The sequence below is a fragment of the Vitis vinifera genome, chromosome 12 (assembly GCF_030704535.1).
Source record: "Vitis vinifera cultivar Pinot Noir 40024 chromosome 12, ASM3070453v1".
NCBI classification, from domain to species: Eukaryota; Viridiplantae; Streptophyta; class Magnoliopsida; order Vitales; family Vitaceae; genus Vitis; species Vitis vinifera.
Genome location: NC_081816.1, coordinates 20,587,943 through 20,604,612, shown reverse-complemented (window position 1 = coordinate 20,604,612; position 16,670 = coordinate 20,587,943). Strand labels below are relative to the sequence as shown.

Sequence of the window (16,670 nt, the reverse complement as noted above, 5' to 3'; positions counted from 1 at the left end):
AAACTCACCCTCCGCCCATTACCAACGATGAAAACCATCCTATCACCCACCAACTCCCAATCCATCCTTGTTCCTTTCCACAACCCCATATCATGAGCCTCTCTCACTTCCCAAGAGCACCAACCCCCTCTATCTTCCCCATACTTCCCTCTAATCACTTGATTCCACAAAGCCTCTCTCTCATTTGCAAAACACCAATTCCATTTAGCAAGAAGAGCCTTATTGAGAATGGAAAGGCATTTGACCCCCAAACCCCCTTTCTTCTTACTTAAGCACACCAACTCCCATCTTACTAAATGAGGCTTTCGCTCCAAATTGCCACCACCCCAAAGGAAGTCCCTTTGAATTTTCTCTATTCTCCATCTGACTGAGCTTGGTAAGCACAATAGTGACATAAGATAAATAGGTAAATTCGATAACATGCTTCGAATTAGAGACGCCCTCTCTCTATTGGATAAATATTATCTCTTTCACATGGCCAACAATCTATGGAAACGCTCTTCCACTCCATCCCAAACTGTTACTGACTTAAACGGAGCACCCAAGGGCATGCCCAAATAAGTGGATGGTAGACTCCCCACTCTACAACCAAAGTCCCAAGCAAGATCATCAATATTCTCTACCCTCCCTACTAGAATGAGTTCACTTTTTTCCAAGTTTATTCTCAATCCCGACACGGCCTCAAACCACATAAGTAACCAACTGAGATAAGTCAAATGGTCTTGAGAAGCTTTGCAAAACACCAAGGTATCATCAACAAACAACAAATGGGAAATTATAACCCCTTCTTCACTCCTACTCTTCACCCTACAACCCGACATAAAACCTCCATCCACAGCTCTTTTTAGAAGAGAACTAAAGACCTGCATAGCAATCACAAAAAGATAAGGAGAAAGAAGATCACCTTGCCTCAAACCCTTTGAGCTTTGGAAGAAGCCCGTAGGGGTTCCATTAACCAACACAGAGAAACTTGCAGTGGATATGCACCACCATATCCACCTAATCCATTTCTCCCCAAAACCCATTTTCTGCATAACTGTGAGAAGAAAATACCAGTCCACATTGTCGTACGCTCTATGTCCAGTTTGCACAAAATGTCATTCTCATTATTCTTGAGAGCTTAATCAATGGCTCCATTAGCTATCAACACTACATCTAGGATTTGTCTACCTTCCAAAAAAGCCCCTTGAGCCTTAGAGACCACCTTTCCAACCATTTTTTTTAGTCTATTGGCTAAAACCTTGGCTAGCCACTTGTACAAACTTCCCACCAAACTTATAGGCCTAAAATCCTCTAAATCTTCAGCCCTTGCTTTTTTTGGAATTGAAACCATAAAAGTTGCATTTAGGCTTCTAACAAATTTGTCGTTTTCATAGAATTCCCTGAAGAAACTGATCACATCAACCTTCACGAAGTCCCAAGAAAATTGCCAGAAGGCAATAGAAAAGCCATCTGGCCCCGGAGCTTTATCCCCATTACAACCCAACAGAGCATCAAATACCTCATCTTCCGTAAAAGACATCTCCAAAGCACAAGCATCCATATGCTCCAAAGTCTCATACTGCAGCCCAGAAACAGAAGGGCGCTAATCCCCCGGATTGGACAGCAAAGACCTAAAGGCATTGGCTATCCCTTCCTTCATTCCATTCTCCTCCATAGTCAAACACCATTAATCCTATTTTTGTCCACATTGTTCCTTCTTCTACGAGCATTGGCCATCTTGTGAAAGAAATCCGTATTTATATCACCCTCTTTCAGCCACACTTCCCTAGATTTTTGCCTCCACGTGATCTCTTAAAGTAAAACCCATTTTTTATATTCTTCCCTCGCTTCTTTTCTAGTTTCCAGCTCTTCCAAGGACGGTCTGCTAGTCTTCTCCTTAGCATCCTAAAACTCCACCTGCTCCAAAGCCAAATCCTTCCTATATTCAACCCTACCAAAGATGTCTCTATTCCACTCCTTCAACTTAGCCTTCAGAACCTTTAGTTTTTCCACCAAAATAAAACTTGAGGAGCCACTAAAGTTGTCTCCCTCCCACCAAGACTTCAAGAGGTCCCTAAAACCCTCCACTTTTAGCCACATATTCTCAAATCTAAAAGGGGAAGGGCCTCTTCTCAGACCCCCTCCGTCCAAAAGAATCGAAAAATGATCGGACACAGGTCTTGGTAGGACACATTACCTCGCATCACCAAAACGACAGTCCCACTCCTCATTAACCAAGAACCGATCCAGCCTTGAAAATTACTAGTTATTCACCCCTTCATTCCAAGTAAAAGGACCCCCAACCAAAGGCAGATCCTTTAACTCTAAATCTTCTATAACTTCTAAGAACCTTCTCATGTTTGAATTCAGGCTCCCTCCTCTGCCACACTCTTCCGGACTTAAGATGGCATTAAAATCCCCAGCAACACACCACGACCCATTCCAAAGCCCCTTTATGGCCCCTAACTCCTCCCAGAAACACTCCCTGTCTCTCCTCATGGTTTGGGCCATAAACCCCTGTAAAAGTCCACATGAAACCGTCCTCACAATTCTTAAAAATGCAAGAAATTGAGAACATTCCTTTTTGAAGGTCAACCAAATCCAACACCCTATTATCCCAAAACACCACAATACCACCAGCAGCACCCCTTGAATCCACAGTTCCCCATTCAAGAAATCTTCCCACTCCTAAACTACGGATAATACCCCTTGACATTTCCTGGATCTTGGTTTCCTGTAAGCAAACCAAATCCACCCTATTCTTCTTTATCAAAGCTTTGATCACCTTCCTCTTATCCCAATTATTAGCCCCTCTTACATTCCAAGAGAGCAACCAGAGCTTCATTTAGACCTGCAAGTACTTCCCCCCCCCCCCCCCCCCCCCCCCCCAAGATGGTTCACTGTCCATTCCAATTTTCTCAATTCTCTTTCGAATTTTGACGACTCCAATTTCTTCCTTTTTCTACCATTCAACTTTCCTTCTTGAAGTTTCCTTTATTTTATTCCTTTTGGTAAAAACAAAATCTCCCCTTCGAAACCCTTTGTCGGCATTCCAAGATAACGGCTAAACTTAGCCAAGCTACTGGAATGCCAACACGATTCACCCTCTTCGTCCGTTTCCTCCACGTCCTCTTGAAAAGCCCTTTCCGAAACCCCCTTTATCGCCTCCTCAAAAGCCCTATTAGCCCTACCCGCCAAATCAAAGACCTCCGTCTCCCTCCCGTCCACCAAAATCACCCTTAAAGGGCCCAAAACTGCTCCCTCGACTGCTTCTGAACCACTGCCCCGATTGGAATCCCTAGCAGTGGCAATGCTTACCCCATCCCGCTCAGAAGGAGTAGAAGATGGAGAGAAATCCCGCTTCCCCAAAGAAAACAAAGAGCAAGTATAGCAATCTGTGTACCTAGAAGCCTCCTCCATCAAAGCTTCGTCGATGATCTCTGTAAGATTTAAGGCCGGTGGAGACAACCCCAACTGAGAACCAAAAACTTCCCCCCTTGTTCTCCGCAGTCACAAAGACCCCTGCGTGCCCCAACTCCATTTAACACTTCAATATTGGGTCGTTTCACCACCACCGGGCCTTTTAAAGGCATCGTCATGGGCCAACCCACTTCCAAAAATTCTTTTAAAACTCCACTAACTTGGCCCTCCTTGGTGGGCCTTCTCTCCATAACCATCTCCCTTACCCGGCCGAGCGAAACTTGGGTTACAGGCCCGAAATTTGTAGTCTCCTCCCAAACAGTCTGTTGGCTTCCTCTAGCCACATCAACCTCTGCTCCTCTTGCCGACACAAGGTCAGAGAGCTCAACCTTCCTATCTTTTCTGCAGCCACCTTCACCAACTTCGCACAACATGGCCACTTTTGCAGTCTGCCCATGCGTCTGTCCCTTCTCCACATTGAAATCGGCGCGTGAATCACCTCCTCCATCATCCCTAACCTCCTGCTCCTTACCCGTCTCATTTCTGATCATCGGAGCCACTTCCGACACCTCTAGTTGCACCTCCCACCATAGCTGGATAGCATAACAAGAAGAACCAACTACCACTTGCAAGGAGCTTGGCCACTCTAAACCTTCAGATTTCACAAATAATCTAGCCCATTGGAGCTCCTTAAAAGCAGCAGTGTCTTCATCCACTGCAACAAATCCCCCGCAACAATCCCCAATCTTTCTAAACACTTCCCGACTCCAAAAATGCAGCGGCAAGGCCACTACTCTCACCCTAACATCCTTGCCCCACTCGCCATTTTGAGAACACCCCACTTTTGGGTTCCACCTATCCAAGTGCAGAAACAATTCCTTAAACCATCGATATCCTCTTAAAAGCACCTTGTCTGTCTCTTCTTTATTCTCAAACTCAATCAGTATGAAAAAGCCCCCCAACCTCGCAAACTTCACCCCTCCTCTAATATTCCAAAGAGATCTTCCCCAGCTGCCCAAAGCGGACAAATCTGAGGCCGACACGGGAGACTGTCCCCATCTCCCAACCAAGCACCGGTCCAAAAACTCCCTTCCGCTTAGCACGTCTTTCTCCCCCAGTTGTAACCATATTGCTTCCCTTAATTTTTCGCTCTTGTTTTCACCGCATCAACATAGGAGTTTTTGGCCTTTCCCTCAAAAGCCCCATCTCTACACCCTGTCCTATAGTAAGCGAAGACTCCCCTAGGCTCATTGCGAGTCAAAACTCTCAGCCAACAAGACCCAACCTCCCAGAATACCGTTCCCCTCTGGAAACACTAAACAATACCTCTTTGTTTCCGAGTCAACCACAGAGCACAATAAGAACCTACCTGCCTCATTTGCACGACTTTCCAATTTAAACTTCCTACCTCCATCATCCCAACTTTTAACAAATCTCTGAACAAGCTCACCCCTACAACAAGCCTCCACTCCCTCCAACAAACAACACAAGTTGAGGTTCCCAAACCTGATCCAAGAAGTAAAACCTCTGCTCTTTTCCACAATGATTCCCTTAAGTCTCTCCCCAGACACATCCATAGAAATTTCAAAGGACTCTGAGTCCATTGCAAACCAGCATCTGCCCCCTCTTCTATCAAACATCTCCCTAACTCGCCCATCAATAAAATTAATTAAAACTGAAGAATATCTGGTTCTTCAAAGAGATTCTACAGGATAGAGCTATACAAAGGTCCTTAGCAAGCACAAACAATCTATGGAGCAGGATGCCACTTGAAGGACTATTGCTCCTAAGCGGACATGAACAAACTGCTCCAAAATCAGACATACCGATACTGAATGGTAAACCCTCAAAGTTCGACACCATGACCCATAGGGAACTTCAAAATGGATCATGTCCTAAATTTTCTTCAGAGAAACCAACATTCCCTAAAAAAAAATCTGAGCATTCTTCTACATACAAATCATCTTTAGAGTGGGAAGAACATCATTCATCCATCAAGTTCCACCCTTGCCACTCTTCTAAAATAATAAAAGATCATTTCCATAATTGCTAGAGCACCCTTCCTCCCACTAGAGAAAACACCGGAGGTTCATGTAGGAGGATAGTGTGTGAATGAATGACCAATCTTCTCTTCACATCGTGCATATGGCAAGACACAATGCTTTGTCAAGCACTATGGCCCAAAGGTTCTCATGGATATTAAAGCCCTGTTTGGTAAATATTTTTAGAAACAATTTTCTGTTCTTCAAAACAAAAAAACAAGAAAACATGTTTGGCAACCAGAAAACAGTTTTCTACTCTTAAAAAATAGAATATTTCAGATAACATCTTTTAATTGTTTTTAGTTGTTTGCACTTGTTTTATGAAGCTTTTTTAAAAAACAATCATACAGATCTAGAAAATGATTAAAAATAAAGCACTATAATATAAAAGTTATTTTTAAAACATATTTAAAAACATAGAAAACAGGTTAAGAACATTTTAAATTCCCAAATAAACTTTTGTTCTACAAAATATCATAAAACGGTTTTCAAAAGCTATTTCTCAAAAGTGTTTTCGAAAAACACTTCCCAAACAAAGCCTAACTTTTTTATAGGTGACTAACCAGGCCAAAGTGAGGATGGAGAGTCTTCAAATGAAGATAGCAATTAAAACTTCCAAAAGAAGTGCATCAATAAACAAATTGGTACAAAACAAACTGAAGTAAATGAAAATGGAATTTAATGTGTGGAAATCTTTCAATTACTGGTTTGATTTCTATGAGTTTTAATGTTGTAAATTAATTGACTTTGTTTGGTATTTTCTATGATAAGGAAATTCTGGCAGCGTGTAACCCAATCTCACAGTTATTTTGTTTCCTAAAATTAGGGAATCTTTCTAGGTAAGTTAGTAGTTGTATCCCGTGAATAATGGGATGATATTTTTAGCCACTCCATTATTTATAGTAGTGTATTTTCTTCTCTATTCAAGAAATGAAAAATAGACTCATTTTTTTTTATCAAAAATAACATATGTATTAATTAAAAGTGAATAGAACATGAGAAGGATGAGAAATCCTCACCATGATATACAAACCTGACCAAAAGAACCCAAGAAACCTCCACTATAGAAGAAGGGGTTATATAAAAAGGAACAAAAAAGCCTATACAAGTATAACATCTCTTGAAGCTCATATAGGAACTTGACCTTAAAGACTCAACCCTAGGGTGTACATATCGAAAGCCAACTAAGTTGAATTACACTCAAAGGATAGGGTTTAAAAACTTCACTACAGTAAGTGCAAAAAGAAACATAGAAATAAAGCAAGTCCTACATCAACTTCGGTGTCTTTCAAGTATCCTTAAAAATTCTAACATTCCTTTTTCTTTACACAATTCACAACAAAGCAAGACAAGTGATCTTTCAAATAGTCTTGCCTCTAGTAGAGTTCTCAAAGCACTTGAAAGAAATAATCATCATTTCTCAAATACTGCCAGGCTGAACCCACTTCATCTTAGTCTATGAGAATATCCTATGTCATAATCCCAAAGTAATCGGAAATTGTAGGCAAAAGATGATCAATCATCTCTTTATTCCTCTTACATAGGATGCACCAATCAGGGCTAAGGGCTTTGAAAGGTCTTCTCAACTGTAGGAAATCATTGGTATTTACCTTCTTATGTGTGACCAACCAAGCAAAGGCCATGACCTTAAAAGGAACTCTTGATTTCCACCAAAAAAATTAGTTGGGTGGAAAGGAACTGATTCTGAGAAATTGGACAAGACTAAGAAAAAGGATTTTACTGAAAATACTCTTGAAGAAGAAGGTACCCAAGCTTTTGCATCTGGAACGAAAGGAGACAAATGTACATGGGAAAGTAAAGACATTAGTCTTTCAAGATCCTCAATCTCCACATTTGTTAGATTTTGACGAAAAATAAGATCCTAAGACAAAGAGGTGTACCCATGATGGCTGAAACGGATCTGATTTCTAGGAGTTTTAATGTCGTAAATTAATTGACTTTGTTCGGTATTTCTATAATAAGGAGATTTTGGTAGCATGTTACCCAATCTCATAGTTATTTTGTTTCCTAAAATTAGGAAATCTTTCTAGGTAACTTAGTAGTTGTATCCTGTGAATAATGGGATGGTATTTTCAGCCACTCCATTATTTATAGCAGTGTATTTTCTTCTCTATTTAAGAAATGAAAAATAGAATCATTTTTTCCTTCTCATATTTCTTCAATATGTAATTTCACATCAGACAGAATAAAATCTAAAATGAAGTTATACATGTGTTTCTAAACAGTTAATAATGAGATACTGCCTCCCATATCCACATCAAATATGCTTATCCCATATTTCATGAGAGACTTAAAAGGATCCAATATGTTGGGTGAAACTTCAAATAAAGAATTTAACCCAAAAGAAAATTTAACAACTACTAAAGAAAGATAAGTTAAAAAGAAATGGCATTTATTAACTGAAGAGAAAAAAAGATGGCAGGAAGAATTTTAAGTTGTACCTCATTAGTATCAAAAACAAGGCCATTCATCAAGAGGCAACACTGCAGCTTGGACAAACCCAGCTTAAGAACAAAAATGGAGCTTTCTTGAGACAGTTCCTTGAAATTTTGCTCCTTTTGCAGTTTAAGTAGAATATCCTGCGGTGGAGTTTTTGCCTTTGGTCTAAAAGAAAACAGTGTGGCCATTAAAGCAGGAAAGGATACGATATGGGTGCTTACCAAGAGAACACAAAACATTTGTATCAAGTTTATAAGTTGATAAGAAAAATTCATATTTACATGAAAAATTTTCATATAATATTTAGGAAAAGCAGCACAGCGATAAATATCAGGTTTGCATAACTCACAATAGTGTTTCTACAAATGCTCCTTCCACATGGTGAACTTCAAGAGCACCTGAAGAATCTTCTGATTCAGTCCTTAAACGGTTTACCTGCAATATATGTGATAACTTTAATCAAGATATAAGTTTGGATGCCACTGAAAAGCACATCAGCTTATTAAAAGTGATATACTCTACATCAAAATGAGAACTTGAGCTTTTAACAGCTAAAAATGTACAGATGAAGATGATGTCATTATACAACTTGTGCCATTAAATGAGCTGGGAAAAAAAATACTCCAAACTCACTTATGTTACAAGGAAAACCAAAAGAAGAGAGAACATAAGAAGTTTCTTTGAAAGCAATATTTAATTCTCTATAAACAGTCCTTAACTTGCCAACAGCTCAAGTTATGTAACATTTCACAAGGATGATCTCAATGAGGACATTGCTTTACCACTAACATCTACCTGATTTTCTGAAAAACAAAATCCTGAAATGAATGTATCATCATCAAGACAGTGGCATGGGTAAGCATTATACAGAAAAATTTTCAAAAAATAAGAAGAATGAAGCCAACCTTTCCCAGCACATTCCCTAATAATTCAAAGGGGGAAGTGATGTTTTACTTGTCATTAACAAACTACCTATATTCTTATACTGCAGCAATGGTAATTTCCAGATTAGAGTTCCTCCCAAAACAAAACAGAGCATTAAGGAAGAATTTAGAAAAAATAAATAAACATAAATGGGATTTTATTTTTTTTTATAGGAAACCGCACAAGAATATATTGATATAAAAGAAGTACAAAAGGAGGATGAGGAATCCTCCCTCAAAAAGAAAAACTAAACAACATGAAAAAATAACAATACACTAGGCCGTCCCATTGGAACTATTTGAACTACACACTGATAGCCAATCAAGTTGTAATACGTTAAGGGGGGTGCCCTTAAAACCCGCTAAACAAAACGCCCAAAAGGACGCAAGGAAATGAATGGAATCCCAAAGATTCCCTGAATTCCTAGCCTTGTCCTCAAATATCCTAGCGTTTCTTTCCCGCCACACAACCCAGATTAACTCTATACTCGCGTTTTGCCATAGAATTACCCCTCTCTTGGACTTGCCAAATCCTTTGTAATTGATGAACATCATGTCCGAAATGCTTTTCGGAGGAACCCAATCCATCTTGGCTAGCTGAAAAAGTCTGTGCCATAACCCCAACGTCACTGAACAATGGAGGAAGAGATGATCTGCTGATTCTCCTTGTTCCATACACAACTTACATATGTCAGGGCTAATAGCTTTGTGGGGTCTCCTCAATTGTAGCAAGTCATTGGTATTCACCTTCTTATGTGCCACAAGCCAGATAAAGGCCTTAACTTTGAAAGGGACTTGAGATTTCCAAACAAACTTAGTAGGGAAAAATGGAGATGAATCAGGCATTTGGGACAGGGCTGTAAAGAAAGATTTGACTGTGAACAAATCTGAAGAACATAAGGACCATGATCTCGCGTTTGAAACGGAAGTGGATAAGTTCATACAATCTAGAGAGTGCATGAGGCGTTCTAGATCTTCTATCTCAGAATCGGTTAGATTACGACGGAAATTAAAGTTCCATGAGAAAGGGCGAGACGAACCAAGGATTGAAGAAATTGGAATATTTTTATCCATTACTACTCGAAATAGTCTTGGATATTGGTCTTTTAAAGTTTGGTCCCCCCACCACAAATCTTCCCAAAAGCGAATTCTTTCCCCATCTCCTACGATAAACCGAGTATACTTGGAAAAATCCTGAAAGCCTTGTGCTATGGCCTTCCAAGGACAGCGGTGTGACCATCTGACTATAGTATTGGCATCCCAACCATTTGAGTGTGTCCCGTATATGCTAAGAATGACATGATGCCAAAGAGATGTACTCTCCGTAGGGAACCTCCACAACCATTTCCCTAGAAGAGCACGATTCCTTAAAGGAATCTTCCCAATCCCCAAACCCCCTATAACCCTCGGCTTGCACACTGCTTCCCACCTAACTAGATGATCTCTTTTACCTTCCCCAACCCCTGACCATAGAAAGTCCCTTTGTATCCTCTCGATTTTTGCAGCCACTGAAGCTGGAATCTTAAACAAAGATAGGAAGTAGCTAGGGATATGGGAAAGGCAAGAGTGTAGGAGAGTTATCCTACCACCGAAAGATAAGTAAGCCTTTTGCCATCCGTCTAATCTCCTAGAAATTCTCTCAATCACTGGATCCCAGAATCCACAAGCAATTGGTTCCCTCCCAAAGGAAGACCCAGATAAAGAATGGGCCAATCTGAAGCCTTGCAGTCAAGCAGCAACGCTAACCTAGAAAGATGATTCTGATCAAGATTGATGCCAAAAAGATTACTCTTGTCAAGATTGACCTTAAGCCCAGAGATTTGACCAAACACTAACAATAAACTCTTAAGAGTTTGCAATTCTTCCTCTCTAGGGTTAGCAAATAGGATAGTATCATCTGCAAATTGCAGATGGGTCACCCTACATCTATTTCTACCTACCTTGAAGCCCTCTAGCAAATTTCTTTCCTCAGCTTTCAACAACATTCTACTCAACACATCTGCAACAATAGTGAATAGGAAAGGGGATAAAGGGTCACCTTGTCTTAAACCTCTAGCTGCCTTGACCCATCCTTTAGCATTACCGTTCACTAGAATAGTGTAAGATACCGACGACAGACAACCTCTCATCCAACTCCTCCATTTAGAACTAAAACCCTTCTTCTCCAACACGTGGAAATCCCATTTCACATGGGCATAAGCCTTTTCAAAGTCTATCTTGAACACAACTCCCTCCTCCCCTGATCGCTTTTTCTCGTCCACAATCTCATTGGCTATAAGAACTGCATCCAGAATTTGTCTCCCTTGCACAAAAGCACCTTGAGTGGAGTGGATGGTCTCTTGTAGGACTCCTCTTAGACGCCCTGACAATACTTTTGCTATTATCTTATATAGACAAGTGATCAGACTGATAGGTCTAAAATCCGAAATCTTCTTTGACTGACTCTTTTTAGGCAAAAGGACTATGAAGGAAGCATTAGTGTTTTGATTAATAATCCCACTATTGTGAAACTCTGCAAACACCCTCACTAAGTCTTCCTTGATCACATCCCAACAGTCCTGAAAAACTGCTATGGTGAAACCATCAGGCCCCGGCGCCTTATCCCTATCTAACTGAAAGATGGCATTAAAGATCTCTGCTTCGGCGAAAGGGGAATCCAACCTAGAAGCACTCTCTTCTGAAATAGGGGACCAATCAATACCTTCTACTCTCCATGACTCGCCAGGAGGACTCGAGTAAAGCTTCTTGAAATATAGTAATATCTCCTCTATGATGCTCTCGGAACTGTCCAACACCAAACCTCTTTCATTCTCCAAGAGTTTGATGAAGTTCTTGTTACGTCTCCCATTAGCCACTTTATGAAACAGCTTTGAGTTACAATCCCCCTCCTTAACCCATTTTATCTTAGCTTTTTGTTTCCAATGAATTTCTTCCCTTAAAATTAGCTCCTCTAACTCCCCTTTTCTTATAACTCTTTGAGCTGCAAGATCAGAAGAGAGAGCCCCTTCTTGTTCAATGGCATCAATGTAAGCTATTTCATCCAATATGGTTTTTTTCCGTTCCTTAAGCATTCCAAAAGTATTCTTATTCCAATCTTTCAATTTTGCCTTAACGAATTGTAACTTCCTCATGAACTTGTGACCTTCCCAACCATTTCCTTCAAATTCTCTCCACCAACTGCTAAAGCTCTCTTTGAAATTATGATGTTGCAACCACATATTCTCAAACCTAAAAGGTGTTGGTCCCCACTTGAACGGATTAGTATCCAAGACAATCGGCCAGTGATCTGATGTCCATCTAGGAAGAACTTCTTGAAGGCTTTGAGGGAAGGAAAGCTCCCACTTATTTGAATAGAGGAACCGATCCAATCTCTTACACACCGGTGACTCCTGCATGTTTGACCAAGTAAAAAAGGCATTCCTTAATGGGGGATCATGTAATTCGCTCTCTCTTATAAAACCATCAAAATCCCTCATGCTGGAAGTGACTCCAGATCCCCCCAGTTTTTTTGATCTTCTCCTTATCACATTGAAGTCACCTCCAACACACCATGAGGGATAAGTAAGACCAAAAAGGTCTAACAACTCCACCCAAAACTCCTTCCTAATTGAGGAATTGTTTGGACCATAGACTGCAGACAACCACAATGGTCCGCTTCCATCCAACAAGAACTTGACTGAGACGGAAAAGGATCCTCTTACCACCTCCTCACCTCTCATTTTTTTTGAGTCCCAAATGATCAAAATCCCTCCTGAAGCCCCGCACGCCGGAAGAATAGCCCACTCCTTATTTCTAACCGACCAGACACTACCTACAAACCTTCTGTCGCACACCTCTCTTTTTGTTTCCTGAAACATCACTACATCCGGATTCTGAAGTCGCAGAAAATCCTTAACCACCCTCCTCTTTGTCCTAGATCCCAACCCCCTTATATTCCAACTTATGATCTTCATAAAAACACCTCACTGCCCCTATAACTCCAGACCTTCACCACCAAATCTCAATTGCCTATGGCAATTCTGTTCTTTCGTCTTAAGTACACCTTAATATCCAAGGAACTCAAGACTTCACAAACTTTAGCCATCTTGCTAGGGGAAAGACCTTCTATTTGGAATCCACTCATCTGGGAGAAATCTGAGTCTCCCTTGCTTACTGCGCCCAGAATAGGGACCCCGTGAGGCGAGCTGGAATTGGACATATCGTAGTTAAAGCTCTCAAACATCAGATTCATTCCAGCCATCTGGGACTCCACTTCAACATGATTAGGATTGCCAACATACCCAAGACGATGATCCCCAACGTCACTTCTTTTTAAGCAATTTTCAGTTAACACTCGGTTTTTCATAGGAAACTGGGAATGAAAGGCTAAAATGGAGAGATCGGGATCAAAAGGACTCTGGTATGGAGGAGCCACACCAGAGAAGGGATACTGTAAAGGCAGAGAAGGCTGAGAAGTATGATGAGCAGATACCTGGAAAATTCCCACTTTCGTCAATCCACAGTCCCCCCCAAAGATAAGCCTTTTTTCACTGTTCTCGTGATAAGAAGGATGATCCGCGACTGAAGATCCACTATGAGAATAACCCACAAAGCCCTTAACACCTTCTCCGTCTTCTTCTATAGCAATATTACACATTTTCTCCTTCTCTTTTGACATAAAAGGAACCCTAGGAGTATTCCTTTGTTCCACGATTTCCTCCGTCGGCGTCGTTCCTTCCTCGGGACCCCCTTGAAACAAAAGAGATCCCACTTCGGCGACTTCTTCCACTGAAAGAGAATCGCTACCTGTCGGCGATCTCTCAGCCGTAACTGGCTCTTCTCGGCTTCGATTTCCTTGTCGGCTTTCAGAGCTTGACGGAAGTAGGACGTTCCACAGCTTCTTTGAACCACGCATCACCGTGGGGTCCCTTTGTTGAAGTTTTGAGTCCTCGTAACCTACCTTCGCCTTCCCCTTTGCAGCGTGAGAAGCTCTGTGTGACGGGCCCTTCCACGAACTGTTTTGCTTACCGCCCAACTCTTGGCCCATCTGTTGGATCGGGCCTCTCCCAGGGGCTTCCCTCTTCCAGCCCACATCATTTTCTAACATAGGCCTGGGCTTACTAAAAGATTGGGCCCTTGACAAATGTTTGGAGGCCCAGATCTCATCCACGAGATTTGACTGGGCTTTGACCTTACCAGCCTGCTTTGGCCCAACACCACCTGCCTTCAGTCTTTTAAATTTTGAATTGAAAAACGTTGGATGCCAGCTGTTTCCCTCTTCTGTCCACTTCGTTCCACGTGTCCTCCCGAGATCATTTCCAGCCTTTTGACCACCTCTCCCCTCCATCAATCTGTCAGCTGCCCCAGCCGAGGACACCTTTCCAGCCGTTGATCGATCTTCAACTTCCCTTCTTCTGCCAGCTATCCCCGAGTGAGCCTCAGCCAAATGCCAAGTTAACTCACCTATTTTTCTAGCCTGCATGCCATCTTCTTTCCCTACCACTGTAACTGAGACTGTGAAGTCCCAACCCCCATCTACCACCTCAATCAAAGCGGGAAGCACCGATCTTTCTTTCATAACAACTCTCACCCTAGCTTTGCTTAGATAAAAAATTTTCAGTGTACGCCAATCTATCTCTGTCACCGTCCCCCATTGCTCCATGATTTTCTTCAAGTGAACCTTAGACCATAAATGGAATGGTAAACCCCTTAACTCAATCCAACCTTCCTTGAATTTCCCCTCTATTTCTGAGTTTTCCTTTGGCGACCATCTTCTCAACAAGACTGTATTTCCTCCTTTAATCCTGATGAACCTTGACTCGTGTTGTGATACAGCCTCCTCTAAGGTTTCTACAAAAAACAATCCTTTTCCTCCGGCGAATGGAATCACTGTCACCACGCCTTTGTGCCCTAACCTTCTCGCCATAGCCCGACCAACCTCATCCCAGTTAACAGAATCATCGTGACATTCGCACACCACGGCCCTCGCCCATCTCCCTACAGAAACAAGGCCGCCTCTCCTCGGTCGTTCTTCTCTGACTACATTCGCGAAGGACCGTTGCAAGGGACCCGCGAGTTTGTGCAAATTCCTTCCTTCCCTGCTCTGCCTACCTTTTTCGTCAAAACCCGAGGAGGGGACCACCAGCATTGAATACAACGCTTCCTTCAAAAGTTCCCATCCCTTGCCATTGTCCCCCTCAGGTATTACCAAAAAGGTTGACTTCCTTCTGGATGCGAATTCTGATAATCTTATATACCTGCCATGCTCGTTGAAGCCAACCTCCAATAGATGAACTCTGTTCTTTCCTCTAAATTTTCTGTTGAAACCCATAAAAATCTTCATCTCAATGGCCTTTGTCAATTGTTCTATCAACCAGCTAACCTCTTCCTTCTCAAAACCTAAGACGAAGACAGAGCCTTTGCTGTGCTCTGTTATTGAACACCATCTTCCTCCGATTTCTCCCTCGAAACTAACCCAGAATGTCTTCCTCTCCACTAAGACCTTCAAGGTCCTTCCCATTCTCTGTGGAAAATTCTCCACTAAGACCTTCAAAATTGCCTCATTTTAATTGAAGTTTCAGATTAACATAAATGGGATTTTATTCATGCATAATAAGATGAGGCAGTAACGAATAACTAGGGCAGAACATTCTCACTTTCACATAAAACAAGAAAAAAAAAATGAAAATTTCAGACATAAGGAAATTGAAACTAGCAGAGTAGAGCACAACTGGACAAGAGCCAAGAGCGTGTCAGATAATTGCCAATAGGATGGAATCACAAAAATGTATATACTACACAAAAGATATATATAATGCACACATCGACACATCAGAAGTTATAACTAGACAATATCTTCAGCATAACCTGTAACGACCCGCACCCAACCATGTAGATATTGTCCACTTTGGGCCCAAGGGGGCCCTCACGGCTTTAAAACGCGTCTACTTGGTTAAGAGGAGCCTCTACATATATAGCGCCAGGAACATTCTCCCCTATCCGATGTGGGACATCACAAACACCCCCCCATGCAGACACAACGTCCTCATTGTGTCCCATAGGATTGCGGGGTCAAACAGACAAACACTCCTTACTGAGCCAAACAAACCCCCACACCGGGGTCGGGGATCGGCTCTGATACCATTTGTAACGACCCGCACCCAACCATGTAGATATTGTCCGCTTTGGGCCCAAGGGGGCCCTCACGGTTTTAAAACGCGTCTACTTGGTTAAGAGGAGCCTCTACATATATAGCGCCAGGAACATTCTCCCCTATCCGATGTGGGACATCACATAACCACCATATAATTAAAACATCCTGCTAGAGTAAGGCCCTGGAAATTAAGACATATCTAACTCCTCACCAATGAGGAAGAAATTTATAAACATGAACACAGAGGTAGGTGTCACAACTCACATCCAGCACAAACATGAGACACATTCAACAGAAAAATGGGGCAAAAGAAAAAGAAAAAGGAAAGCAGCATAGTAAATGCGGTGATAGATTGATCAAATATCAATTTTACAGACTGGTACTATCAGTCTTCACCCAAAGGAAATGGTTAAAGTATATCCGTACATTACTCAAAAACTGGAAAGCCATTTGAGTCCCCTGGTCCTCTTTAATATAAATGAACAGGCGTATAATCTGCAAAACAAATTGTTGTCAATTTCCATTAGCACCACAAAAGTCAATATACCAAAACTGAACAAAAAAGTGATGGGCATGTAGCAATACAGCAGCAAGGCAGACAATGGTTTCAGACCAGCAAAGTGTTTTGAATCTAAAAGCTGGAGCAGAAATTTGAAATAGTAAAAACATGGAACAGATTAAAGGCTGAGCTTGGACCTCCAATACAAATCT

The 16,670-nt window shown here is 41.6% G+C and overlaps 1 protein-coding gene across 2 annotated transcripts in view; it reads right to left on the bottom strand.

The window, feature by feature from the left end:
• The window catches only part of LOC100256709 (UDP-glucose:glycoprotein glucosyltransferase), a 72,268-nt gene that overhangs the window by 17,753 nt on the left and 37,845 nt on the right, over positions 1-16,670 (bottom strand). For both annotated transcript variants that reach the window (XM_010659381.3, XM_059741367.1), the window contains exons 13-15: positions 16,386-16,454; positions 8,254-8,339; positions 7,907-8,069 (exon numbers count right to left, since the gene is read on the bottom strand). In XM_010659381.3, the coding sequence (XP_010657683.1) occupies positions 7,907-8,069; positions 8,254-8,339; positions 16,386-16,454 (318 nt within the window). The remainder of the gene's footprint in view (positions 1-7,906; positions 8,070-8,253; positions 8,340-16,385; positions 16,455-16,670) is intronic.